At 43.1% G+C, this 27,196-nt stretch overlaps 1 protein-coding gene and 1 long non-coding RNA gene across 2 annotated transcripts; one reads left to right on the forward strand and one right to left on the reverse strand.

Moving 5' to 3' along the window:
* Positions 1-38: 38 nt before the first annotated feature.
* On the forward strand, positions 39-10,727 carry LOC133568381 (uncharacterized). The gene is made up of 4 exons (XR_009809583.1): positions 39-884; positions 4,215-4,236; positions 4,355-4,512; positions 9,167-10,727. It is a non-coding gene; the product is annotated as an uncharacterized LOC133568381 (long non-coding RNA).
* LOC133568378 (insulin-like growth factor-binding protein 3) lies at positions 130-27,196 on the reverse strand. Its single transcript, XM_061920275.1, has 4 exons — positions 26,673-27,196; positions 21,943-22,172; positions 9,151-9,270; positions 130-4,484 (listed from the first exon to the last, which is right to left on the reverse strand). Exons 1-4 carry the CDS (start codon positions 27,058-27,060, stop codon positions 4,359-4,361), a joined length of 864 nt encoding a protein of 287 aa, XP_061776259.1. The 5' UTR covers positions 27,061-27,196; the 3' UTR covers positions 130-4,358.

Here is a 27,196-nt window from a genome sequence, read left to right on the forward strand (position 1 = left end):
TAGTCATTTTATGTAAAAAAAAAATACTACTTTTGCTCTTTTACTTCACAGTTCAGCCATACATTGTGTATGATAATGTAACTTTTAACCCCCATGAATATGTGAACATATACAACTACAAAATAGAAATCATTTTATAGTGCCTTTATTATGCAAAATACTTTTGAGGCCTGCATTTTAATGTACATACAAACTTACCTTAAAGGAGGGCTTACCACATTTGTCAAAACATATACTGTATATACATTACGGGCCATTCCACTAAATCGGTCTATTTTTCTTTTTTTTTGACAAAGTGTCCAGCACGTTGATTCAAATGGCATATTTAAAACATGGAACACTGGGGCATGTCCATGCTTCCTACAATTAAAAACAATTTAAATCCTTCCTTTTTTTTCACATATTTGTGTCCCTCCTTATCACAACTACTTTTGAGGATTTTTTTTCCTTATTTTTAAGGTTACAATTCACTTTCAATGTGTCCCTGGGCCAAACTGGCCACTCTGTCCTGTTACCCCCTCTGAAAAATGTCACATGGTCTGCCGTTGCGTCATTTGAAAGGGCAAAAGTAAGTCCACTCTTATTTTTATCTGTATGTCCATCCATTTTCTACTGCTTATTCCCTTTGGGGTTGCGGGTTTATCTGTATGTATGTAATGTATATGTATGTCAATGATATTTCATGCATGATTTTAAAATATGTTCTTGTGTTTATATTTCAGAATTTTTTGGTTGAAGAACTATAATGTGCTTTGTGTGCTGTGACGTATTGTTCATAGTTTGCTGATTGTGTGCTAAAAACTAACTCATTAAAAACAAACCGTTACTTTCAGTCCTGCTACTCCCTCTGAAAAGTCACACGGTCCACAGGAAATTGTACAAAAGTAAGTTAACTTTGTTATTTATCAGTATATTGAATATTTCAACAATGACTTTAGCTAACACTCACAATGTCATATGACTACAATTCATGGATTTGCCGATTTTTTTCCTACAAACGTACTCCTATTACTTACAGTCCTGTTACTCGTCATTGGAACAAAAGTACTGTATTCTTCGGACCTTAAGGCGCACTTAAAATCCTTTAGTCACGACCTCGAAGCAAATTTATTTGGTACATGGTGTAATAAGTGTGACCAGTAAAAGGCAGCCACACATAAGAGATACATAATGTATGGACTACAGGTTGAAGCCTGTTTGATAAATGTACACACAGTGCTCAAAAATCTGTCAAGATGTTTTAGTACCACTTTGGTGTAGTACGAAACCGCACCGCTTGAAGGAACGCGTAACATTATAGCTACCATAGTCAGACATACTGTGCTTCAACATACGAGCAGTATTATATTGTCTGTATAAGCACCTCAAAATGGCACCTATTAGGAAAAAAATATTGTTAGCTATATTATGCAAAAGCAACATTTTTTACCTATAGGTTCCTGCTGATGTGTATTTGGGATCTGCATAAGTCCCAAAAATCTGTGCACATCCGCCACATCAGATGACTTTAGCTAACACTCACAATGTCATGTGACTATAATTCATGTTTTTTTGCAGATTTTTTTGCAAAAACTTACTCGTGTTATTTTCAGTCCTGTTACTTGTCATCAGAACAAAAGTACTGTATTGTTCGGACCTTAAGGCGCACTTTAAAAATCACTGTGTGCCTCATAACTCGGTGCACCTAATCTACATATTAATTCTGGTTATGACCTCTAAGTTATTTTATTTGGTACATGGTGTAATAAGTGTGACCAGTAAAAGGCAGCCACACATAAGAGATACAGAATGTGTGGACTGCAGGTTGAAGCCTGTTCGATAAAGGATGCTAGCAAGTGCAGCATTGTACACACAGAGCTCAAAAATCTGTCAAGATGTTTTAGTACGACTTTGGTAAACCATGAAGCTGCACCGCTTGATGGAATGCGTAGCATTATAGCTACCATAGTCAGACCCACTGTGCTTCAACATACGCGTATTAATATGGTGTCTAAGGACCCGAAAATGACACCTATTAGGAAAAAAATATTATTCGCAATATTATGCAAAACCCAACATTTCTTACCTATTGGTTCCTGCTGATGTGTATTTGGAATATGCATAAATCCCGAAAATCTGTGCACATCCGCCATTGTAGCTTGCGCCGTAGTCAAAAGGCTGCTCCTTTTTCTCTATCCTCTTGTTGTGGGGAATTCATCCTCCGCTGACGCCATTTCTAATATAAAGTAGCATACAGTTGTAATGTACATCTATGAGTAGACTCGCAACGGAAGCGCTAAAAACTACAACAAAGATGCAGAAGATGAGAAGACGTAGTCTTAGCATGTAAATAAGACCACCCACAAAACGGCACATCCTGAAAATTTTGACCAAGGAACCACCATTACATGTTATATAGACCACAAGGAAGTGTTTTCCATGAAGAAAACATAATCATAATATGACCCCTTTAATGCGCCTTGTAATCTGGCACGTGTTTTGTATGAAAAAAGACCCTTTCATTGTTCCGGTGTGCCTTATGTTCCAAAACACACGGTAGTCTGAAACGGGCTAATACACATTTTAAGTACCATTATTTTTGGACCATAGGGCACACCGGATTAAAAGGTACAATATTGAACGGGTCTATTCAGGTCTTTTTTTTTTATACAAAAGGTGCACCGTATTATAAGGCGCTTTAAAGGGGTCATATTATGAGTTTTTTCTAAATGTAAAACACTTCCTTGTGGTCTACATAACATGTGATGGTGGTTCTTTGGTCCAATTTTTTTACAGATCATCTTCAAGTCGCTTTCTGACAGTCGCTTCAGGATGCACCGTTGTGTGGGCGGTCTTATTTACATGGCTCACCTGCGACATTGTCTTCTCCCCGTCATCTTTGTTGTAGCGGTGTAGCGTGCAAGGACGGGAGTGGAAGACGTGTCGAAAGATGGCGCTAACTGTTTTAATGACATTCAGACTTTACTTCAATCAATAACAGACCAGCATCTTCTCATCCGTGGCTCACTAGTGCAATAACAGCGCCGGAAATGTGTCCCGTGAAAATCCGTCCGACCGTAACTCTCTAATAACTCTAATAATGCTTTCATAGCGAGTTTACTGACAGATATACTGTCAGTAAGAACTTTACACTACTTTATATTAGAAATCGCAACAGCAGAGGATGAATGCCCCACAACAAGAAGATAGTGAAAAAGGAGAAGCTTATCGATGACAGGGCGGTATAGCTCGGTTGGTAGAGTGGCCATGCCAGCAACTTGAGGGTTGCAGGTTCGATCCCCACTTCCGCCATCCTAGTCACTGCCGTTGTGTCCTTCGGCAGGACACTTTACCCACCTGCTCCCAGTGCCACCCACACTGGTTTAAATGTAACTTAGATATTGGGTTTCACTATGTAAAGCGCTTTGAGTCACTAGAGAAAAAAAGCGCTATATAAATATAATTCACTTCACTTCACTTCACTTCACAGTACTTATACACACACCATAGTAATACTTGTATCTCTGACTACGGGAGCTGTAATGGGCCGACAATCCATCAAGTGGTGCTGCTTCAAAGTCTTACTAAAACATTTTGAGGGATTTTTGAGCGCCGTGCATAATGTTCTTTATTTTCAGTGGACCATTTAAAGTTTTGGTGTTTACTGGCGTCATATTGCAGTCTACACGTATCTCTTACGTGATTGCCATCTATTGGTCACACTTATTACACCATATACCAAATACAATTGCTTCGAGGTCGGTAAGCACAACCAGAATTATTCCGCACCGGGTTATAAGGTGCACTGTTAATTTTTGAGAAAATTTAAGGATTTTAAGTGCGCCTTACTATATAAAAAAATACGGTAATTTATTTTAAGAGTTGTAATAAGTCAATAGAACTGATTTGGTCTAATGGCCCGTTAAATCTAACATAATAAAACACACACGAGACATGAAATTCTTACAAACATTAATGTCTTTGTTGAGAAATGGATGAATAAATGTCTTTTTACTTCCATGATGACCCAGAAAAAATGCACCCGTGACCCTTTTCGGGTCCTGAAGCCACAACTTGGGAACACCCACCTGACTGATGATGATGACGATGATGTATTTCTGTGTTTAAGGAAGCAAACCTTGAAAGCATAAACAAAGTTATGCCTACACTGAGAGAATGCATGTCTATAATAATAATAATAATGAAGTGCATCTCTCTTTCTCTCTCTCTCTCAGCTTTCGAGATCAATTACTCGAGGTGAGTCTTTGTCAGGAGAGTTTTTGAAGAATCCATCGTCTTTTCAACAAGCCGAACCGTCTTGACCCATCTCCTGATATCCTCAGCGTCTCTGGTTGTTTACGGATCTTGTTTACAGGCTCCTATTGGCTCTCTGAGTGGTAATGCCGGGCGACTCCTCGCTCCCTCCCATCGAAACCTGGCAGAGGCTGCCCGAATTTGTCCACGCACCAACAGAAGCCTCGCTTTCTGCCCTTGGACGGACGGCACTGCGAGTGAAGAGGAGGGACAGGAAAGGTGAATGTGCAGCATTATGGGAGCACTTTAGTCAATGAAGGAGAACGGCGATAGTTAGGCGGCATTAATGGGCAGATTGTGCCCGAGTGGACGCAGCCTTGGTATTTTCAGCTACTTTTATGGTCTGCCTCCTGTTACGCACACATATAGAGGCCTTAAAGGTAAACAGAAACCTGCTCAAATATTTGCTTAGGGACGTTCGTGAACAACTGAGAACCGAGATCTATTTTCAGGAGCCGGTGGCAGCACGAATCATCTGTTGCTGATTATACCCCACAGCTCCAAATTATGGGTACTACAAATGACTTACAGAGTCTGCGTGGAGAAACCCGAGGGCTGTTATTTTACTGCCAATTTTACTAAAGGTCAACCTCCGCTGGAGTAAAACGTGCAGCCGCCGTGTCCAAGGGCGCTGATCGGCATCCCGTATAATCCCTGGTTCGTAGCGCATGCATCGCGTCAAGAAGTGTTTTGCAGACCGGTGGACGCTATTAAGGGGTGGCCCGGCTCCACATGTCCAAATCAGGCTGGCCCACATGAAAAGTCAGCCACTCCTTGAAGCGCCCCGAGGGCTGTAGAACAGTCCTCTGCGTACGCTCGAGGTAAACAAAGACAATGAGGCTGGCGTTCGCGTGGCTGCTCATGCCATGATTGCGGGTCAAAGGAGAACGCGGCCATTAAGCAGGAGGCTATGCAATACGTGGGGCCTTAAGTGCCTCCATATGAACGCGTCAGAGCCGCTCATTTATTACAGAGGGACGCGAGAGGAGGAGGAGGAGGGGGTAGATGGCTGCCGCTCTATTTCTGGGCCCTCACTTCTGAAAAGTCCAGCAATTATGGGGCGAGTACGTCGGGTGCCGGCGGCCACCTTGACGTCTGTCTCGCTGGAAAAGGTTCCCCGGCGTCGGCAGGGCCACTGAGGGTTTGGGCCCTGTGGTTTGGTGTCTCCAGTGCCAATGTGGCTCGGGGTCTACCTCACTCAGTGCGGCGGTGCAATGATGAGGCTCTAATAACTACCGATGACTACAGGAGGGCAGATTCACGTCTATAATTGGTGCTGCTGCAGTTTGACTCACTGCGCTCTCAATCTTTATTCATGCGGCGTGCACTCAGCGAGACGCCAACGCTTCCTTGTGAGAATACTCAAACATGTTTTGAGACGCTGTTCGATAAAAACAAAGAGGAGGAGCGGACATGTTACAATATTTCTGGTCATTTCTATGCACTGCTTTCTTCTCCAGGGTTTCCGTGTGGCATTAATAGATATAAAATTGATTTTTCAAAAATCAAGGCATTAAATGGTATTGAAAAGCCTCAAAAGTGACGTCCGTGTTTTTAAGAGTGAGCTTAAGACCCGCCTTTTTGATTTGGCTTTTACCTAATATTAATTATTTTGATTTTTATCTTATTAGTTATGAACATTTTTTTTTTACCTCTATTAGGGTTGTCTCGATACCAATATATTTGTACCAGTACCAAAATGTACCGTATTTTTCGGAGAATAAGTCGCACATGCCGAAAATGCATAATAAAGAAGGAAAAAAACATATATAAGTCGCACTGGAGTATAAGTCACACTTTTTGGGGGAAAATGTATTTGATAAAATCCAACACCAAGAATAGACATTTGAAAGGCAATTTAAAATAAATAAAGAATAGTGAACAACAGGCTGAATAAGTGTACGTTATATGACGCATAAATAACAACAGGCTGAATAAATGTACGTTATATGAGGCATAAATAACCAACTGAGAAGGTGCCTGGTATGTTAACGTAACATATTATTGCAGGAGTCATTCAAATAACTATAACATATAGAACATGCTATACGTTTACCAAACAATCCGTCACTCCTAATTTGCTAAATCTGATGCAATCTTATGTCTAGTCTCTTACGTGAATGAGCTAAATAAAATTATTTGATATTTTACGGTAATGTGTTAATAATTTCACGCATAAGTCGCTCCTGAGTATAAGTCGCACCCCCGGCCAAACTATGAAAAAAACTGCGACTTATAGTCCAAAAATACGGGTATTTTGATACTTTTTGATACTTTTCTAAATAAAGTGGACCACAAAAAATTGCATTATTGGCTTTATTTTAATAAAAAATCTTATTGTACATTAAACATATGTTTCTTATTGCAATCAAAGAACAATTTTGTCCTTAAATGAAATAGTGAACAAACGAGACAACTTGTCTTTTAGTAGTAAGTAAACAAACAAAGGCTCTTAATTAGTCTGCAAAAGTATGCAGTAATATATTGTCATTTATCATTCTATTATTTTGTCAATATTATAAAGGACAAGCTGTAAAAATTGTATTATTAATCTACTTGTTCATCCATCCATCCATTTTCTCCCGCTTATTCAAAGTCGGCTCGCGGGGGCAGCAGCCTAAGCAGGGAAGCCCAGACTTCCCTCTCCCCGGCCACTTCGTCCAGCTCCTCCCGGGGGATCCCGAGGCCTTCCCAGGCCAGCCGGGAGAGATAGTCTTCCCAATGTGTCCTGGGTCTTCCACGTGGCCTCCTACTGGTCGGATGTGCCCGAAACACCTCCCGAGGGAGGCGTTCGGGTGGCATCCTGACCAGATGCCCGAACCACCTCATCTGGCTCCTCTCGATGTGGAGGAGCAGCGGCTTTACTTTGAGCTCCTCCCGGATGGGAGAATTTATTTGTTCATTTACCTTGAATATCCGCTTATTTTCCGTTTCAACATGTTCTATCTGCACTTATGTTAAAATGTAATAATCCCTTATTCTTCTTTTGTTTGATACTTTACATTAGTTTTGGATGATACCAAAAATTTAGGTATCGATCCATTACCAATTAGTTAAAGAATCATACATTGGTCACAATTTAAGTTCTCGTGTGTCCAGGGACTTATTTCCTGGGTTTATGAATATATTTTGTGACAATAAAAAATATTGATGCAATCATAGTAGTATCGACTAGATACACTCTTCTACTTGGTATCATTTCAGGGGATGTCAGGTGTAGATCCACCCATGGCATTTGTTTACATTGTGACGCCGGTGTGCTATTGTATCCCCTTATGATGTGTAGTGAAGCATGTTTAGCTATTCCTTGTCCTGCAGGGATGATTAGTGGGAGGATTAGTGATTTAGAAGTAGCTAAAACACTGCTGATTGCGGATTGACAATAGCCGCTAACTAGCTAGCCATGTTTTAAAGCACCTCTGCCTGAGGGCGTATCAGTGTTATAACTTAACCTTCATTGATAGCTTTTAAGCCAAAATGCATCCGTTCTCCCTTTTCTGTCTACACACTGTGTCTGCTTGTAAGTACTCCTGCTGAACATGCTCCTCTGCTCGTAAAACCTGCAATGTCACAACGTGGCAACGTGCCGTTATTCCTATTTAAAAAACGGTGTTACAGCTGCTGTTTATTAATTTCATTTGTATATTTTTTATTTATTTGATTTTTTTTTTTCATTTTTGTAATCTTCATATGTTTTATTTGTATTTTATCCTGTATCTCTACTCATGGTTCTTACTATTTTACAAGTTTTATTATTTTTACTTTCCAACCTTCTTCAGAGGGAGCCATCTGGGGTTATCGGCCATGCTGTGGGGGCGCTTTGTGTCAGAGACCTGCTGCAGATGGCTCCTGTGATAGTGTTTACTCACCTGTCTCCACTGTACTCATTCATATTGTTGCATATATGTGTGTTTGTGTTTGGTATCTGTGTCCGTGCGTGCGTATCTGATAAGGGTGGATATTCATCGGGGTATTCTTTTCAACTTTGTAAGGATCTGTAAAGCCTACTCAGTGGCCTAGTGGTTAGAGTGTCCGCCCTGAGATCGGTAGGTTGTGAGTTCAAACCCCGGCCGAGTCATACCAAAGACTATAAAAAAATGGGACCCATTGCCTCCCTGCTTGGCACTCAGCATCAAAGGTTGGAATTGGGGGTTAAATCGCCATAAATGATTCCTGGGCGTGGCACCGCTGCTGCCCACTGCTCCCCTCACTTCCCAGGGGGTGAACAAGGGGATGGGTCAAATGCAGAGGACAAATTTCACCACACCTAGTGTGTGTGTGACAATTATTGGTACTTTAACTTTGCGTTGCATTTCTTTAATGTATGAAAATCGCTTTATAAATATATTTATTGATTTAAAAAAATAATTAGATTGCAATTGGTAACAAAAAAGACAACAAAACAAACCACCCAACCCAGTATTTCCAATTTGGGGGGGAAAAGTGCAATTCACGATGTTCAATATTTACTGAATATTTTCTAAGAAATATTGAGTCTACTTTATTGTTTGTTTACCTATTTAGGATATTTAGGTGACCTTCCAATTACAAAAGTTAAAATATTGCAGTAATTAAATGTACTTTTATTGCGTTTAAAAGGTTTACTCGCTTTATTAGTACATTTTAGGATTACATGTGTGCTTAATTTGGCTAACCTTTCAACTATTCTACATTATTATTGCTAAATGCTTATAAGTTTGTCCAAGCAGCCAATTGTATGCTTTTTAAATATAGATAATAACCATCTGCAGTCGGACATGGGCATTAAAAATGTTTTAAATTGCATTAAAAAGCATTCAATTAGATTTGGTGATACCTGCAGAAACCCTGTTCTCTAAATGTACTTTTGTGCTGTACCTGTTTTTTCTTATAGAAGCCCTTCTTGTCACAGTTTGGTATGCGGAAACCACGGGGGTTGAGGGTGTCTGTAATCTTCAGGCTGCTGAGAATGCTCTCGATCTCTCGCCGACAGGGACCCTGCACAACAGATAAGCATTTACTGTATCTTCTCTCAACATTGTCACAGATATGCCGATTAAGTGGCTGTATCTGATCTTTGTTGTGTATACATGTGTGGTGTTTCCAAGCGACCCGTAGCTGCTATGGCTGTGTTTACATTTACTAAATATGCAAAGCAACCACAGTCCATGTCGACAACTGCTGTCAACATTAGGCAGTGACAAAACAAATTTGTACACCTCCATGTAATGTAAACCAGAATATATCATATTTGGATGATATTTCATTGCCTGGTCACCTCAAAACCATGTTGCTTGGATTCACATGACGTCACATCCTGATGGTTAAATACTGTAGTCAAGCCAGCGCCTGTTCTCAATGGGTACTAGGCGCCATTTAGCCGTTCTTAAAAAAAATTGCCCTATGCTTGCCTTCTTTTCGGCTTTACGAACCGTACGAATCGCGAAAAGGATAAACGTAACGTATTTTCGGGACTACAGGGCGCACCAGATTATAAGGCGTACTGTCGATGAATGGTCTAGTTTCGATCTTTTTTTCATATATAAGGTGCACCGGATTATAGGGCGCATTAAAGGAGTCGAATGAAAAACACTTTTTTGTGGTCTACATAACATATAGTGGTGGTTCTTTGGTCAAAATGTTGCATAGATTTTTTTACAGATCATCTTCAAGTCGCTTTCTGACAGTCGTTTTATGATGCGCCTTTTTGTTGGAGGTCTTACCTAGGTGTCTCACCTTCGATAGCGTCTTCTCCCCGTCATCTTTGTTGTAGCGGTGTAGCGTGCAAGGACGGGAGTGGAAGAAGTGTCAAAAGATGGAGCTAACTGTTTTAATGACATTAAGACTTTACTTAGGGCCAGATCTGGCCCACGGGCCTTGAGTTTGACACCTGTGGTCTACACAAATGTGTCGGAGTACATGTGACAACGGGACTAAAATCAAATATGGTGAAGATCCAGCAATTGTTGGTTTGTTCAATGGATGTGCTCGTTGTGGTAGTTTGTTTACATGAACGCGTCCTCGCAAGACGCGTAGTTGAATCATGAAATGCAACCTCACCCGAAAAAAAACTATGCATATTTATCCGGGAGAGTCCTGATACCAACTTTCTTGACTTAGCCCCACAGAAAGAAGTTGTAGACCTCCATCCTTTTTCAAGTTTCCGTCTGTTTTGTCGTGTAGAAGGACGCCTGCAGCACAAAGTAGTTCAATATGTATGGGGAAACTCCACCGACAAATGATCCTAAATATCACTCGACAAATATGTTTTTTTTTTGGATGAAGTGTAATGATCTATTCCATCGAGTAATTAGATTTTTTTTCTCGTATCTGCTTTTTGCAGGAAGATCTAGGCTCTTTGCGTACTCAGATAGTTGTGGAGAGCACTGCTTGCTGCACAGTAACCATACTGGTTTGATTGACAACCGTTTTTTTTTCCATTTCTGGGAAGTAGTCGCGTGACGTGGGTGGAGTTGGGGGGGTGGTGGCGGTGGCTGGGACCATAAGGTTCTCTTTGGCTGGCTTGACTTGGCTGACGTGGAAGGTAGGATGGGCACAGAGCGACCTAGGTAGACGTAGGCGTACTGCTGCAGGGCCGATGACCTTGGCGATTGGGAAGGGGCCCACAAATCTTGGCGCCAATTTCTTGGAGGGGACCTTGAGGTGCAGGTCTTTGGCGGATAGCCATACTCTCTTTCCTGGCCGGTAATCAGGGGATGGACGGCGCTTTCGGTTGACTGCTTTGTTGGCCCAATCTCCTTGGCGAGCGAGCACTTTTCGGGCCGCGAGCCAGATGCGACGGCATCTGCGCACCAGGGCATGGGCTGACGGCACGGAAACCTCTGGCTCAGAGTCTGGGCCACCTTGCAGAACAGGTGCAACTTCTGCTCACTCAAATGACCAGGCCCGGTCCCGCACCCCCTGTGCCCGAGCCGCAGCAAGCCACTATCATTCAGGTACCCCCCACCATTCATAGTGGAGTGGGAGTCCGATTGGCCCCTCCTGAACGCTTTGCAGGCGAACCCAGACAATGTAAAGAATTCATCATAGACTGCGAGATGCATTTTGAATTTTAGCCCCACGCACCGATTGTGCTTAAGTGTCGTTCATTATCTCCTATCTGGCTGGGAGAGCAAGGAAGTGGGCCCTGGCCGAGTGGTCCAGGGGCTCTCACATATGCAGCTCACTCAGAGACTTCACAGAGACTCTCCAAAAGACTTTTGACCCTGTCTCTTCCGAGCGAGAGAGCTCAGCAGGATTCGTCAGGAGAGAGAATCAGCTTCAGATTACGCAATTCGTTTTCGAACCCTGGCTGCAGAGAGCGGATGGAACTCTACAGCACTCCACGACGTCTTCGTCAAGGGACTGGCCGGCCCTGTTCTGGATCGACTCCCACCCATAGACCTACCTGCAAACCTGGACGACCTCATCGCCCTCGCCATCCGGACAGACCAACGACTACGGGAGTTCAAGTTTCTCCAAGGAAGACGTCCGGATCAAGATCACCAGTCGCAGTTTTCCCTCATTGCTAGTTATGCTCCAGGTACTCAACCAACAGTACGGCTTCCCCATCCCCTGCCTGAGAGCAGAGACAATCCCATGCAGTTGGGCCGGGCACGACTACCTCTGGCAGAGCGCCAGCGTCGCTTCAAGGAGGGGCGATGTTTCTATTGCGGGGAGGTGGGGCATCTCGTGGTCGCCTGCCTTTCCAAGCCAACCCAGGTGAGGGATCCAAATCCGGCCTCAAGTGCTACCTCGCGTGCCTCGACACCAATTAAGGTAACCAATGAGTCAATTAGTATAGTATTAGATGTTTTAATTGACTCTGGGGCCGATGATAGCTTGATGGACTGGGGTTTAGCCAAGAAATTGGGAGTAAAAATAAGGGTCTTCACACCACCCCTTAAGGCTAGCGCTCTTAATGGTAGCGCTTTAATCACGATCACCCATATCACAGAACCCGTAGCCATAGACATTGATAACCACCACGAACTATTGAACTTTTTTTGGTTTTACTCACCAGCATGCACCCTGGTACTGGGACATCCATGGCTCGTTTACCACAACCCCCACATAGACTGGCCCATAGGCAAAATCAAGGGCTGGGAAAGGAACTGCGTGGGGAAGTGTATGAGGGTTAGTGCTCCAGCAAGAACCACCACGAATATCAACTCTGTTTCTGCTCATTTTGCGTCAGAACTACAGCTCCCAGATTTGACTTTCGTACCTGATGTGCAAACATCCAGCGATCCATGTCCACAGCCATTGCCATGTTTTTTTGTACCCTTTTTGTCAGGTAAGATTAGTTGTTTAGCATTGCCTCCCTTGGACCACCTTTTGTTATATTTTTCATATTGTTATATTCGCACCCCTTTTCCCTCTGCAGCTGGAGCGTTTTGAGTTCAATGAGATTTTGTTAGTTTAGAGGTTAGGTAAGCTCTGCTTTTGATAACCTGTTTAGTTTCTCCCTTTTTGGACCCTTTGTTTGAAATATATATTTGTTTTCAAACTACTGCATCTGTGTGCAGAGTCCTGTTCAAATCATGACAAGTTGAATAGACTGCAAAGACAAAATACTTCATTTTCGAACTGAGAAACTTAGTATTTATTTTGCAAATTATCATTCAGTTAGAATTTAATGGCAGCAACACATTGCAAAAAAGTTGTCACAGGGGATTTTTTACCACTGTTACATGGCCTTTCCTTTGAACAACATTCAGTAAACATTTGGGAACAGAGGAAAATAGTTTTTTAAGCTTTTCAGGTTGAATTCTTTCCCATTCTTGCTTGATGTACAGCCCAAGTTGTTCAACAGTCCGGGGTCTCCGTTGTGGTATTTTAGGGTTCATAATGCGCCACACATTTTCAATAGGAGACAGGTCTGGACTACAGGCAGGCCAGTCTAGTACCTGCACTCTTTTACGATGAAGCCACACTGTTGTAACACGTTCAGAATGTGGCTTGGCATTGTCTTGCTGAAATAAGCAGGGGTGTCCATGAAAACACATTGCTTGGATGGCAACATATGTTGCTCCAAAACCTGTATGGATCTTTCAGCATTAATGGTGCCTTCACAGATGTGTAAGTTACCCATGCCTTGGGTGCTAATATACTCCCATACCATCACAGATGCTGGCTTTTCAACTTTGCGCCTACAACAGTCCGGATGGTTATTTTCCTCTTTGGTCCGGAGAACACGACGTCCACAGTTTCCAAGAACAATTTGAAATATGGACTCGTCAGACCACAGAACACTTTTCCACTTTGCATCAGTCCATCTTGGATGAGCTCAAGCCCAATGAAGCCGGTGGCGTTTGTTGATAAATGGCTTTCGCTTTGCATAGTAGAGTTTTACCTTCCACTTACAGATGTAGCGACCAATTGTAGTTACTGACAGTGGTTCCCTTAAGTGTTCCTGAGCCCATGTGGTGATATCCTTTAGACACTGATGTCGGTTTTTGATGCAGTGTCGCCTGAGGAATGAAAGGTCACGGGCATTCAAAGTTACGTGCAGGGATTTCTCCAGATTCTCTGAACTATTTTGATGATACTACTGACTGTAGATGGTGAAATCCCTAAATTCCTTGCAATAGCTCATTGAGAAACTAAACTGTTCGACAATTTGCTCACGCATTTGTTCACAAAGTGGTGACCCTCCCCCATCCTTGTTTGTGAATGACTGAGCATTTTATTTAAGCTGCTTTTTTGCCCAATCATGGGACCCACCTGTTCCCAATTAGCCTCTTCACCTGTGGGATGTTCCAAATATGTTTGATGAGCATTTTTCAACTTTCTCAGTCTTTTTTGCCACTTGTGCCAGCTTCTTTAAAACATGTTGCAGGCATAAAATTCCAAATGAGCTAATATTTGCAAAAAATAACAAAGTTTCTTATTTTGATTGTGAAGTATCTTGTCTTTGCAGTGCATTCAATTGAATATAAGTTGAAAATGATTTGCAAATTATTGTATTCTGTTTTTATTTACCATTTACACAACGTGCCAACTTCACTGGTTTTGTGTTTTGTACTATATAATGACCATATTGAATGGTCTGTGCACTTAAAGGACATGTTTAAGTGTCGGAGCACTTGTAACTATACTATATTTAGACCATATTTAATGGTCTGTGAATGTCTAAAGCAGTCGTTCTCAAACTTTTTCACCAGGTACAACCTTAGAAAAAACTTGGCTTTCTAAGTGTGACCATAATGACCAACATTAAAATACAGTAGCGTAGTAGGTTTATGTTTTCAATAAAACAAGGCAGAGGTTTCATTTAACAGGTCAATTTAATGTTTTGGGAATAGTCAGATTACATGCAAATTGAGCAGTAACACTTTGTTTTAATATAAAAAAATAGAACACTGTACTATAATCAAGTGATTTTTTTGGCGTACTACTAGATGAAGCCACAGTTTGAGAATCACTAGTCTAGACCAGTGGTTCTCAAATGGGGGTACGCGTACCCCTGGGGGTACTTGAAGGTATGCCAAGGGGTACGTGAGATTTTTTTAAATATTATAAAAATGGCAACAATTACCACAAATCCTTTATAAATATATTTATTGAATAATACTTCAACAAAATATGAATGTAACTTCATAAACTGTGAAAATAAATGCAACAATGCATTATTCAATGTTGACAGCTAGATTTTTTGTGGACATGTTCCATAAATATTGATGTTAAAGAATTCTATTTTTGTGAATAAATGTTTAGAATTAAGTTCACGAATCCAGATGGATCTCTATTACAATCTCCAAAGAGGGCACTTTAAGTTGATGATTACTTCTATGTGTAGAAATCTTTATTTATAATTGAATCACTTGTTTCTTTTTCAACAAGTTTTTAGTTATTTTTATATATTTTTTTCCAAATATTTCAAGAAAGACCACTACAAATGAGCAATATTTTGTACTGTTATACAATTTAATAAATCAGAAACTGATGACATAGTGCTGTATTTTACTTCTTTATCTCTTTTTTTCAACCAAAAATGCTGTGCTCTGATTAGGGGGTACTTGAATTAAAAAAATGTTCACAGGGGGTACATCACTGAAAAAAGGTTGAGAACCACTAGTCTAGACCATATTTAATGGTCTCTGCACTCAGTGTACTATATTTTGACCATATTTATCCATCCATCCATCCATCATCTTCCGCTTATCCGAGGTCGGGTCGCGGGGGCAACAGCCTAAGCAGGGAAACCCAGACTTCCCTCTCCCCAGCCACTTCGTCTAGCTCTTCCCGGGGTATCCCGAGGCGTTCCCAGGCCAGCCGGGAGACATAGTCTTCCCAACGTGTCCTGGGTCTTCCCCGTGGCCTCCTACCGGTTGGACGTGCCCTAAACACCTCCCTAGGGAGGCGTTCGGGTGGCATCCTGACCAGATGCCCGAACCACCTCATCTGGCTCTTCTCGATGTGAAGGAGCAGCGGCTTTACGTTGAGTCCCTCCCGGATGGCAGAGCTTCTCACCCTATCTCTAAGGGAGAGCCCCGCCACACGGCGGAGGAAACTCATTTCGGCCGCTTGTACCCGTGATCTTATCCTTTCGGTCATGACCCAAAGCTCATGACCATAGGGGAGGATGGGAACGTAGATCGACCGGTAAATTGAGAGCTTTGCCTTCCGGCTCAGCTCCTTCTTCACCACAACGGATCGGTACAACGTCCGCATTACTGAAGACACCGCACCGATCCGCCTGTCGATCTCACGATCCACTCTTCCCTCACTCGTGAACAAGACTCCTAGGTACTTGAAGTCCTCCACTTGGGGCAGGGTCTCCTCCCCAACCCGGAGATGGCACTCCACCCTTTTCCGGGCGAGAACCATGGACTCGGACTTGGAGGTGCTGATTCTCATTCCGGTCGCTTCACACTCTGCTGCGAACCGATCCAGCGAGAGCTGAATATCCCGGTCAGATGAAGCCATCAGGACCACATCATCTGCAAAAAGCAGAGACCTAATCCTGCGGTTACCAAACCGGAACCCCTCAACGCCTTGACTGCGCCTAGAAATTCTGTCCATAAAAGTTATGAACAGAATCGGTGACAAAGGACAGCCTTGGCGGAGTCCAACCCTCACTGGAAATGTGTTCGACTTACTGCCGGCAATGCGAACCAAGCTCTGGCACTGATCGTACAGGGAACGGACCGCCACAATAAGACAGTCCGATACCCCATACTCTCTGAGCACTCCCCACAGGACTTCCCGAGGGACACGGTCGAATGCCTTCTCCAAGTCCACAAAGCACATGTAGACTGGTTGGGCAAACTCCCATGCACCCTCAAGAACCCTGCCGAGAGTATAGAGCTGGTCCACAGTTCCACGACCAGGACGAAAACCACACTGTTCCTCCTGAATCCGAGGTTCGACTATCCGACGTAGCCTCCTCTCCAGTACACCTGAATAAACCTTACCGGGAAGGCTGAGGAGTGTGATCCCACGATAGTTGGAACACACCCTCCGGTCCCCCTTCTTAAAGAGAGGAACCACCACCCCGGTCTGCCAATCCAGAGGTACCGCCCGCGATGTCCACGCGATGCTGCAAAGTCTTGTCAACCAAGACAGCCCCACAGCATCCAGAGCCTTAAGGAACTCCGGGCGGATCTCGTCCACCCCTGGGGCCTTGCCACCGAGGAGCTTTTTAACTACCTCAGCGACCTCAGCCCCAGAAATAGGAGAGTCCACCACAGATTCCCCAGGCACTGCTTCCTCATAGGAAGACGTGTTGGTGGGATTGAGGAGGTCTTCGAAGTATTCCTTCCACCTATCCACAACATCCGCAGTCGAGGTCAGCAGAAAAACCATCCGCACCATACACGGTGTTGATAGTGCACTGCTTCCCCTTCCTGAGGCGGCGGACGGTGGTCCAGAATCGCTTCGAAGCCGTCCGGAAGTTGTTTTCCATGGCTTCCCCGAACTCTTCCCATGTCCGAGTTTTTGCCTCCGCGACCGCTGAAGCTGCACACCGCTTGGCCTGTCGGTACCTGTCCACTGCCTCCGGAGTCCTATGAGCCAAAAGGACCCGATAGGACTCCTTCTTCAGCTTGACGGCATCCCTCACCGCTGGTGTCCACCAACGGGTTTTAGGATTGCCGCCCCGACAGGCACCAACTACCTTGCGGCCACAGCTCCGATCTGCCGCCTCGACAATAGAGGTGCGGAACATGGTCCACTCGGACTCAATGTCCAGCACCTCCCTCGTGACATGTTCAAAGTTCTTCCGGAGGTGGGAATTGAAACTTTGTCTGACAGGAGACTCTGCCAGACGTTCCCAGCAGACCCTCACAATGCGTTTGGGCCTCCCAGGTCTGTCCGGCATCCTCCCCCACCATCGCAGCCCACTCACCACCAGGTGGTGATCGGTAGAAAGCTCCGCCCCTCTCTTCACCCGAGTGTCCAAAACATGAGGCCGCAAATCCGATGACACAACTACAAAGTCGATCATGGAACTGCGGCCTAGGGTGTCCTGGTGCCCAGTGCACATATGGACACCCTTATGTTTGAACATGGTGTTTGTTATCGACAAACTGTGACGAGCACAAAAGTCCAATAACAAAACACCACTCGGGTTCAGATCCGGGCGGCCATTCTTCCCAATCACGCCTCTCCAGGTTTCACTGTCGTTGCCAACGTGAGCGTTGAAGTCTCCCAGTAGGACAAGGGAATCACCCGGGGGAGCACTTTCCAGTACTCCCTCGAGTGTTCCCAAAAAGGGTGGGTACTCTGAACTGCTGTTTGGTGCATAAGCACAAACAACAGTCAGGACCCGTCCCCCCACCCGAAGGCGGAGGGAGGCTACCCTTTCGTCCACCGGGTTGAACTCCAACGTACAGGCTTTGCGCCGGGGGGAAACAAGAATTGCCACCCCAGCCCGTCGCCTCTCACTGCCGGCAACGCCAGAGTGGAAGAGGGTCCAATCCCTCTCGAGAGAAGTGGTTCCAGAGCCCTTGCTGTGCGTCGAAGTGAGTCCGACTATATCCAGCCGGAATTTCTCGACTTCGCGCACTAGCTCAGGCTCTTTCCCCCCCCAGTGACGTGACGTTCCACGTCCCAAGAGCTAGCTTCTGTAGCCGAGGATCGGACCGCCAAGTGCCCTGCCTTCGGCTGCCGCCCAGCTCACAATGCACCCGACCTCTATGGCCCCTGCTATGGGTGGTGAGCCCATTGGAGGGGTGACCCACGTTGCCTCTTCGGGCTGTGCCCGGCCGGGCACCATGGGAACAGGCCCGGCCACCAGGCGCTCGCCATCGTGTCCCACCTCCGGGCCTGGCTCCAGAGGGGGGCCCCGGTGTCCCGCGTCCGGGCGAGGGAAATCTGGGTCCATGATTTTTCATCTTCATAAAGGTCTTCGAGCTGCTCTTTGTCTGATCCCTCACCTAGAACCTGTTTGCCTTGGGAGACCCTACCAGGGGGCTTTATGCCCCCGGACAACATAGCTCCTAGGATCATTGGGACAAGCAAACTCCTCTACCACGATAAGGTTGCAGCTCAGAGAGGAGTGACCATATTTAATGTTCTGCAAACCTCTAATGGACTATACTTACATCATATCTAATGGTCTGTCCAACTTTAGACAATATTTAATGGTGTTTGCGCCTAATATACTATATTGAGATCACATTTTTTTAGGCCATATTTAGTAGTCTGTACACCTAACGTGCTACAACACAGGTGTGAAACTCAAGGCCCGGGGGCCAGATCTGGCTTGCAAAAGCCTTAAAATACTATGCATCAATAAAGTTATCTTTTTTTTACTAAATGTATTTGTTCTATTTTGACTTATCTTGCATATCTTTTAAACTATTATCTAATAATGCAACAAATATAATACTGTAGCATACGTTTCAACCGTTTTTTTAATAAAAATAAATATGATAACAATAAATATCTGAATTATGATTTCAAAACAAGTTTTTTGTAAAACTGACAATATATTTTATGGTCAAAAACTGGCAGCTCAGTTGCCAGAATTTTACTGTAAAAAAAAAAAATAGTACCGATTTTTCATCTTCATTTCATCAAACCATCGGAAATTATACGGCGAAATTGTGGCAACTGAGCTGCCAGTTTTTTTGTTACTGCAAAAAACTGAAAAGTTGTTTTTTTTAGTGTATGTAAAAAAAATAAAATATTAATCAAATGGATAGGTAAATGTATAATAATATCATTTATTTATTTATACTCATAAATTATTATGCACCGTTACAAGCGGCTCTTTGATGGCAGCCATAACTGTGATGTGGCCCTCAATGAAAACAAGTTTGACACTTCTCCTTTACTAGAGTTAGATAAAGATAAGAAGATAAGACCTTCTGGAGGAAAGTTTTGTGGTCAAATGAAACAAAAATTGAGCTATTTGGTCACAATACCCAGCAATATCCCAGGAACACCACCCCTACCGTCAAGCATGGTAGTAGTAGTATTACATTCTGGGCCTGTTTTTCTGCTAATGGTGCTTTACAGAGAGTAAATGAGACAAGGAAAAAGGAAGATTACCTCCAAATTCTTCAGGACAACCTAAAATCATCAGCCTGGAGGTTAGGTCTTGGGCGCAGTTGGGTGTTTCAACAGGACCATTACCCCAAGCACACGTCAAAAGTGGTAAAGGAATGGCTAAATCAGGCTAGAATTAAGGTTTTAGAATGGCCTCCCCAAAGTCCTGACTTAAACCCCATTGAGAACATGTGGACAATGCTGAGGAAATAAATCCATGTCTGAAAACCAACAAATTTAGCTGAACTGCACCAATTTTGTCAAGAAAATTGGTCAAAAATTCAACCAGAAGCTTGCGGAAGGCTATCAAAAGGGCCTTATTGACCCGCATGAGCCTTGTCGACTCATGCGGGTCAGCAACCCGCATGAGGCTCTCTAGAGCCGCCCTATTGGCTCCTAGGAGCCTTTTCAAAAATTTATAAAAATGGAAAAAAGATGAGGGGGAAAAAGTATATTTTTAGTTTTGATATGGTTTCTGTAGCAGGACAAACATGACGCAAACCTTCCTAAGTGTTCCCACTGTTTATATTAAACATGCTTCACTGATCCGGGTATTTGGCAAGCGCCATTTTGTCTTACTAAATTCGGCGAGTTTGTTTACATGTAAAACGTTCTCCGACACTGCCTATAGAAAGACGTGTTTTATGCCAGTCCTTCTTTGTCTCATTTAGTCCACCAAACATTTTATGTTGTGTGTGAATAAACAAACATGAGCTTTGTTATATTATTGACTTGTGTGGAGTGGTAATCAGGCATATTTGGTCACTGCATTACTGCAAGTTAATCAATGCTAACATGCTATTTAGGCTTGCCGAATGTACATATTGCATCATCATGCCTTGTTTGTAGGTAAATTTAAGTCGATTTAATTTCCTTTACTTTCAGCATTGTCTCTGTATATTTTATGTATATTTTCATGTCTCATGACACATTATCTTTATGTAATATTGTCTGAATTTCTGATAGTTGTTTGTTTGCCAAGTTGTTCCAGACCACAGCAAACTGTACCCAGCTTGCAAATAATTTAAAAAGTTCATTAGAAGAAAACAGATTGCAGTTTCCTTTAACTTGGACCGACACATCTACACCTTTGCCCATTCTAAGCCAGTATTTTCCAGGAGTTATCTCACCCTCTGAGAAGCCTCCGTTTTACTAATGTTTCCCAATTTTGTAATAATGTGTAAAATAAATATTAGATTGCAAAATTTCTGTCAACGAAGATTAGTGTCATACCTGCGACACATACAGTAAACATTTTGATAGTAGGCTATTAAAGCTGATATAGACGCTTAAGTTGCCTTCGTTATAACACTTAAACAAGGCTTTTAATTTGTAAATTTGGTCCAACATGACTCAATATTTTGAGTTGGCGACCCCCAAGTTAGACCATATGAAATGGTCTGGGCTTTCTCTGTAGTTTTGATTTGAAGCGAATGTTTTTTAAATGTGAGCACTACATTATCAGGGTTGTTTTGGGCAGACATACACGTGCATACATCATGGATTAGGTTATTTGAGTACCGTAAGGTTCACATTGACGGGGCAGACAGCTGAGCTTCATCCACCTTTGTAGACATTCCGATTGTATCACTTGCACCATTTGACATTACTTGCCCTGTGATTGACTTATGACCATTTCAGGGTGTAGTCCACCTTGCGCCTGAAGTCAGCTGGGATAGGCTCGAGCTCCCCGCAGGATTAGCGGAATAGGACATTGATGGATGATTGGTTGCATGTGGGATTGGGGGAAGCTTAAAGGCTGAGCCAAAAAGGCTTGTCTTAAAGTCCAAGCACTCCGCTCGCTAATCAAAGCGTCCATGCAGCCAAAGCCCGGCAGTAGTAGTGGCCAAAGAAGGGATGAAAATAGTAGCAGGGCTTCCCAACAGCCACTCACACCAACCAATCCATCATCCGTTGGCTCTTGCTGCAGCCGGCACGCGGACGCCTTGTGGCCAAACAACCGCCTGACCCAGGTCAACCGCAGGGCCACGGTCCCTGCTCGTTGCCGCCGTGCCATTCTATTGGTCGCAAGGTCTGCCAACCGTCAGCAACGGTTCCCCCCAAAGCATTTCATCACCCGCAGGAAGAGAAAAACACCAAAAGCTCAGAGAGAAGGGAAAACATTCCAACTGTGTGCTCCGGAGGAAGGAAAATATTGGTCGTGGTACTTACATACTCAGGCTCCGGTTTGATCTCCAGGGAGAAGTTCTGTTGGTCTGTCATGAGTGGTCCCGGAACCTCCATTTTAAAGCTTCTTGTTCTCTTTTGCTGCTCCCGCCGGAGGATTTCGGCCTTGGCGGAATGGAGGAAGGGGTGAAGTGGAGGTCTCAGGGGTGCCACCGGTCTGTGGGTCTTCTGGAAGCCGGTGGAGTTACGCTCCTCGTCCACAGTCTCAATCATTTCTGTCCGGAACATGTGGTTTGGTCATTGTGCGGCTTTTTCAGGAACATGCTTGCTGGACATGCACAAATATATACAAAGGGTGGAGAATAGATGCATCTCAAAAGTTCTATATTTAGATTATATTAAATGGTCCGTGCACCTCTAATGTACCGTATTTAGATCATATTTAATGATCTGGGCTGCACAGTGGTCGCGTGGTTAGCATGTCAGCCTCTCAGTCTGGGGAGCATAAACCTAATGAGGACAAGCATTATAGAAAATGGATGAATGTTTTCAACAGTCTGTGTACTGTATTTAGACAATATGGAATGGTCTGCACACCTCTAGACCACATTTACCCTCCAATGCAATGTTGGATTAGATTTATATGGCGCATTTCTAGACACTCCAAGCACTTTACAGTGACAACTCATTCATTCACTCCACATTCACACGTGGTGGTGGTAAGCTACATTTGAAGCCACAGCTACCCTGGGGTAGACTGACAGAAACGTGGCCAGCAATTTGTGCCTACGGCCTCTCCGACCACCAACAGACATTCCTTCATGTTTATACACCAGTGTCATGCTCAAAGACACAACAGCAGTGAATAGGATGGTGGAAGCTGGATTCGTTCCATCTGAGCTACGCCGCCCACCTTTACTGATCATATAAGTTGATCTGTGCACCTGAAATGTACTACACTTACACCATATTCAAAGGTCTGTTTACCTTTAGACCAGGGGTCGACAACCTCTTTGGCTGAGAGTGCCATGAAAGCCAAATATTTTAAAAAGTATTTCCGTGAGAGCCATATAATATTTTTTTTAAGACTGAATACAACTAAAGGCGGGCATTTTTAAGTAAGACCAACATTTTTAGAGTATAATAAGTCTCTTATTCTTTTTAATAACATTGTTATTCTTAAGCTAACCAACAGTAAATAAAATACTTCTTACCATTAATGCGAATTCTTGATTTATCTGCGAGCCAGGTGCAGTCATCAAAAGAGCCACATCTGGCTCTAGAGCCATAGGTTCTCTACCCCTGCTCTAGACCATATTTAAAGGTCCGCACTCCTCCAATGCACTACTTTTAGATCATATTTATTGATCCTTGCACTTCCAACGTGCTGGATTTCAACAATGTTAATGGTATGTGCCTCTCTAATCATACATTGTGGTCTGTTCACCTCTGATGTACTACAGTTAGATCATATCTATTAATGTGTGTACCTTTGATGTTCTCTATTAAAACCATATAGAATGATCCATACACCTTTTCTCCACATGTATTGATCTGTGCGCCTGTAATGTACTACATTTAGACCATTTTCAGGGTTCTGGACACCTGTAGACCACATTTAATGATCTGTGCACCTTTAATGTACAACATTTGGATCATATTTATTGATCTTTGCACCTCTAATTTACTGTATTTCAACAATATTGAATTGTCTTGTGTCCCTAATGACATGTGTAACTTTAATATCAGGGCATTTAGACCATAATAAATGGCCTGTACACCGAACTGTGCATCTGTACTGTACTGCAATCAGATCACAGTCTATGGTCTGTGCCTTTCTAGATCTTATGTAATGGTCTGTGCACCTCTAATGTGCTAAATTTAGGTCACATGTATTGATCTGTGCAACTCTAATGGGGTATACTCAGTATCTGAAATTCTAGACCAGGAGTAGGGAACCTATGGCTCTGGAGCCAAATATGGCTCTTTTGATGAATGCATCTGGCTCTCGGATAAATCCCAGCTGGGAAAATGAAATAATTCCACAGGTAATCAGTGTCAAAAATAACGTTCAAATTATAAAACATTCTCATGCATTTTAATCCATCCAACCGTTTCCTACCGCACCTGTTAAAGAAGTGGCATTAAAGGTAAAAGTATTTGATCTATTATTGGTTAGCTTCAGAATAACAATGTTATTAAAAAGAATAATAGACTTATTATTCTCTACAAATGTTGGTCTTATTTAAAAATGCACGCATTTAGTTGTATTCAGTGTTAAAAAAAATATTATATGGCTCTACAGAAATACATTTTAAAATATTTGGCTTTCATGGCACTCTCAGCCAAAAAAGTTCCCGACCCCTGTTCTAGACATATTGAAAGGTCTGTATAACCTACCAGATTTAGATCACATTGATTCCTCCTTGCGCCTCTAATGGACTACATTTAGATCATATTGATTGATTGATAGTTTGTGGTCTGTGCCTTTTCTAGATCATATGTAATGGTCTGTGCACCTTTAATGTGCTATATTTTGGTCACATGTATTGATTTGTGCAACTTGGTCTCTGAAATTCTAGACCAGGGGTGTCAAACTCATTTTAGATCGGGGGCCACATGGAGAAAAATCTACTCCCAAGTGGGCCAGACTGGTAAAGTCATGGCACGATAACTTAAAAATAAAGACAACTTCAGATTGTTTTCTTTTTTTTAAAAAATACAACAAGCACATTCTGAAAATGTACAAATCATAATGTTTTTGGGTTTTTTTTTTTACACTTACATGTTGTGGTTAATAGTATTCTTCTATCTGTTGTTATTTATACTTTCTGAATAAAGGATGTGCTAATGTTCATCAGTCAAGACTATATAAATGGGACCCATTACCTCCCTGCTTGGCACTTAGCATCAAGGGTTGGTATTGGGGGTTAAATCCCCGAAAATGCTTCCCGGGCGCGGCCACCGCTGCTGCCCACTGCTCCCCTCACCTCCCAGAGGGTGATCAAGGGTGATGGGTCAAATGCAAAGAATAATTTTTCCACACCTAGTGTGTGTGTGAGACAATAATGGGTACTTTAACTCATTGGTGTTCATTTTCAATCTATCAAGATACGAAGAATAATATCAAAATCAAAATGATGGGTCAAATGCAGAGAATAATTTTGCCACATCTAGTGTGTGTGTGACAATCATTGGTGCTTTAACTTTAACTTAATGCATTGTTATTTATGTAAGTTGCTAATTTTCTTCGACTGGCACACTAACATGTGGTTTATTTTATTTGTTTTACATATTTAGCATCATCTACAAAGATACAAAAAATTGCTATTGCGACATCTAGTGGACACATTTGGAACAGCACTTTCTTTCATTCAAAAATTTCGGCTCTTTTTTATACTTAGAAAACTCGGCCCACGGGCATTACGTTTGATACCCCTGTTCTAGACCAGTGTTTTTCAACCTTTTTTGAGCCAAGGCACATTTTGGGTGTTGAAAAAATGCGGAGGCACACCACCAGCAGAAATCACTAAAAAATGAAACTCAGTTGACAGTAAAAAGTTGCAATTTTTTGGATATGACTTTAAATCATAACCAAGCATGCATGACTATAGCTCTTGTCTCAAAGTAGGTGTACTGTCACCACCTGTCATAACCGTGATTTATTTGGACTTTTTTTTATTATTTTCATTTGTGTAGTGTTTTAGATCATGTCTTGTGCTCCTATTTTGGTGGCTTTTTCTCTTTTTTTTGGTATTTTCCTGTAGCAGTTTCATGTCTTCCTTTGAGCGATATTTCCCACATATACTTTGTTTTAGCAATCAAGAATATTTCAATAGATTTTAATCCTTCTTTGTGGGGACATTGTTGATTGCCATGTCATGTTCGGATGTACTTTGTGAACGCCATCTCTGCTCCACAGTAAGTCTTTGCTGTCGTCCAGCATTCTGTTTTAGTTCACTTTGTAGCCAGTTCAGTTTTAGTTCCGTTCTGCATAGCTTCAAAGCCTTTTATTAGGGGCACTCACCTTTTGTTTATTTTTGGTTTAAGCATTAGACACCTTTTTACCTGCACACTGCCTCCCGCTGTTTACGACATCTACAAAACAATTAGCTACCTGCTGCCACCTACTGATATGGAAGAGTATTACACGGTTACTCTGCCGATTTTTAGACAGCACCGACATTCAACAACAACACATAATTTGCAAACTTCAATTACCCATATAGGTGAAATTAGATAATCTCCCACGACACACCAGCCGCGGCACAGTGGTTGAAAAACACAGTTCTAGACCATATTGGACGGTTTGTATAAAGTACCAGATCATATTTATTCTTCCTTGCACCATTAATGGACTACTTTTAAATCATATTGATTCTCCCCTGCGCCTCTAATGGACTACATTTAGATCATGTGTATTGATTGGTCTGTGCACATGGAATGTACTGTGCTGTATTTAGCTCGCCTTTAATGGTCGGTGCTGCACTATATTTCGATCATACGTAATGGCTGGTGCACATCAACACCATATTTACTGGTTTGTGTTTATTTCGATCATATTCAGCGGTCCGCGCACCTCTAATGAACTATATTTAGAAGATATTTGTGAAGACCCTCCTACCTCCAACACTCAATTAGAAGCTTATAAAGGTCCACTATGAGCCATAAAGACAACTCTGTGCTCATTTGTGTGCAGTTCCACAGCCCTCAATGCAGTCTACTGTGTGGATCACGCATGCAAATTCCAGGTGCACACATCACCTATTGCCTACCTGGAAGGTCATTGACAGGGGGCGATTGTCTCTCCGCGAGTCTTTTGCTCGTCGTCGTCGTCGTGGCGTTCGCGCAAATCCCGCGTCCCTCCAGCAGAGCCTGCAGCGGTCGCGTCTCGCCGGGCTGATGCTGGCAGGAGAGCCGGGAGCCGCATCTGCCGGTGTATACGCCGCAAGGCTGGCCGAAGCTGAGCGCGCACGTCAGGCAGCAGCCGCAGCCCGGCTCGCGGACCTTCTCGGCGCAGTCCTTGGGCAAAGGCTTGCAGGACAGACGCGCGTTCTCGTCGCAGGGCTCGCACCTGATCACCGGACCCAGCGCACCTGACCCACGGCTGAACGACGCCAGGACAAAATAAGTCATGCAAAGTGCGCGGAAGATCGAATCCATGATGGCGTGTAATAATCCTGCGCTGTGGGGACTTCTTCGTCTTCTTCTCTCATTCACGTAAAGCCACCGGACAAAACATGTGAATATATAGACCCTGGGACTTAGTCACTCCCCTCGCACTACTTCTGCTCCGCTG

This window comes from Nerophis ophidion, linkage group LG14, assembly GCF_033978795.1.
Source record: "Nerophis ophidion isolate RoL-2023_Sa linkage group LG14, RoL_Noph_v1.0, whole genome shotgun sequence".
NCBI classification, from domain to species: domain Eukaryota; kingdom Metazoa; phylum Chordata; class Actinopteri; order Syngnathiformes; family Syngnathidae; genus Nerophis; species Nerophis ophidion.

What these genes read in the sequence shown, in the direction of transcription:
- LOC133568378 (XM_061920275.1), bottom strand. Translation starts at nt 27,060, where the DNA reads ATGGATTCGATCTTCCGCGCACTTTGCATGACTTATTTTGTCCTGGCG. An exon ending in CCCTGTCAATGACCTTCCAG is followed by an intron (nt 22,173 to 26,672) that starts GTAGGCAATAGG and finishes TGTTCCGGACAG; the next exon opens with AAATGATTGAGACTGTGGAC. An exon ending in GCTTCTATAAGAAAAAACAG is followed by an intron (nt 4,485 to 9,150) that starts GTACAGCACAAA and finishes CTTCACTCGCAG; the next exon opens with TGCCGTCCGTCCAAGGGCAG.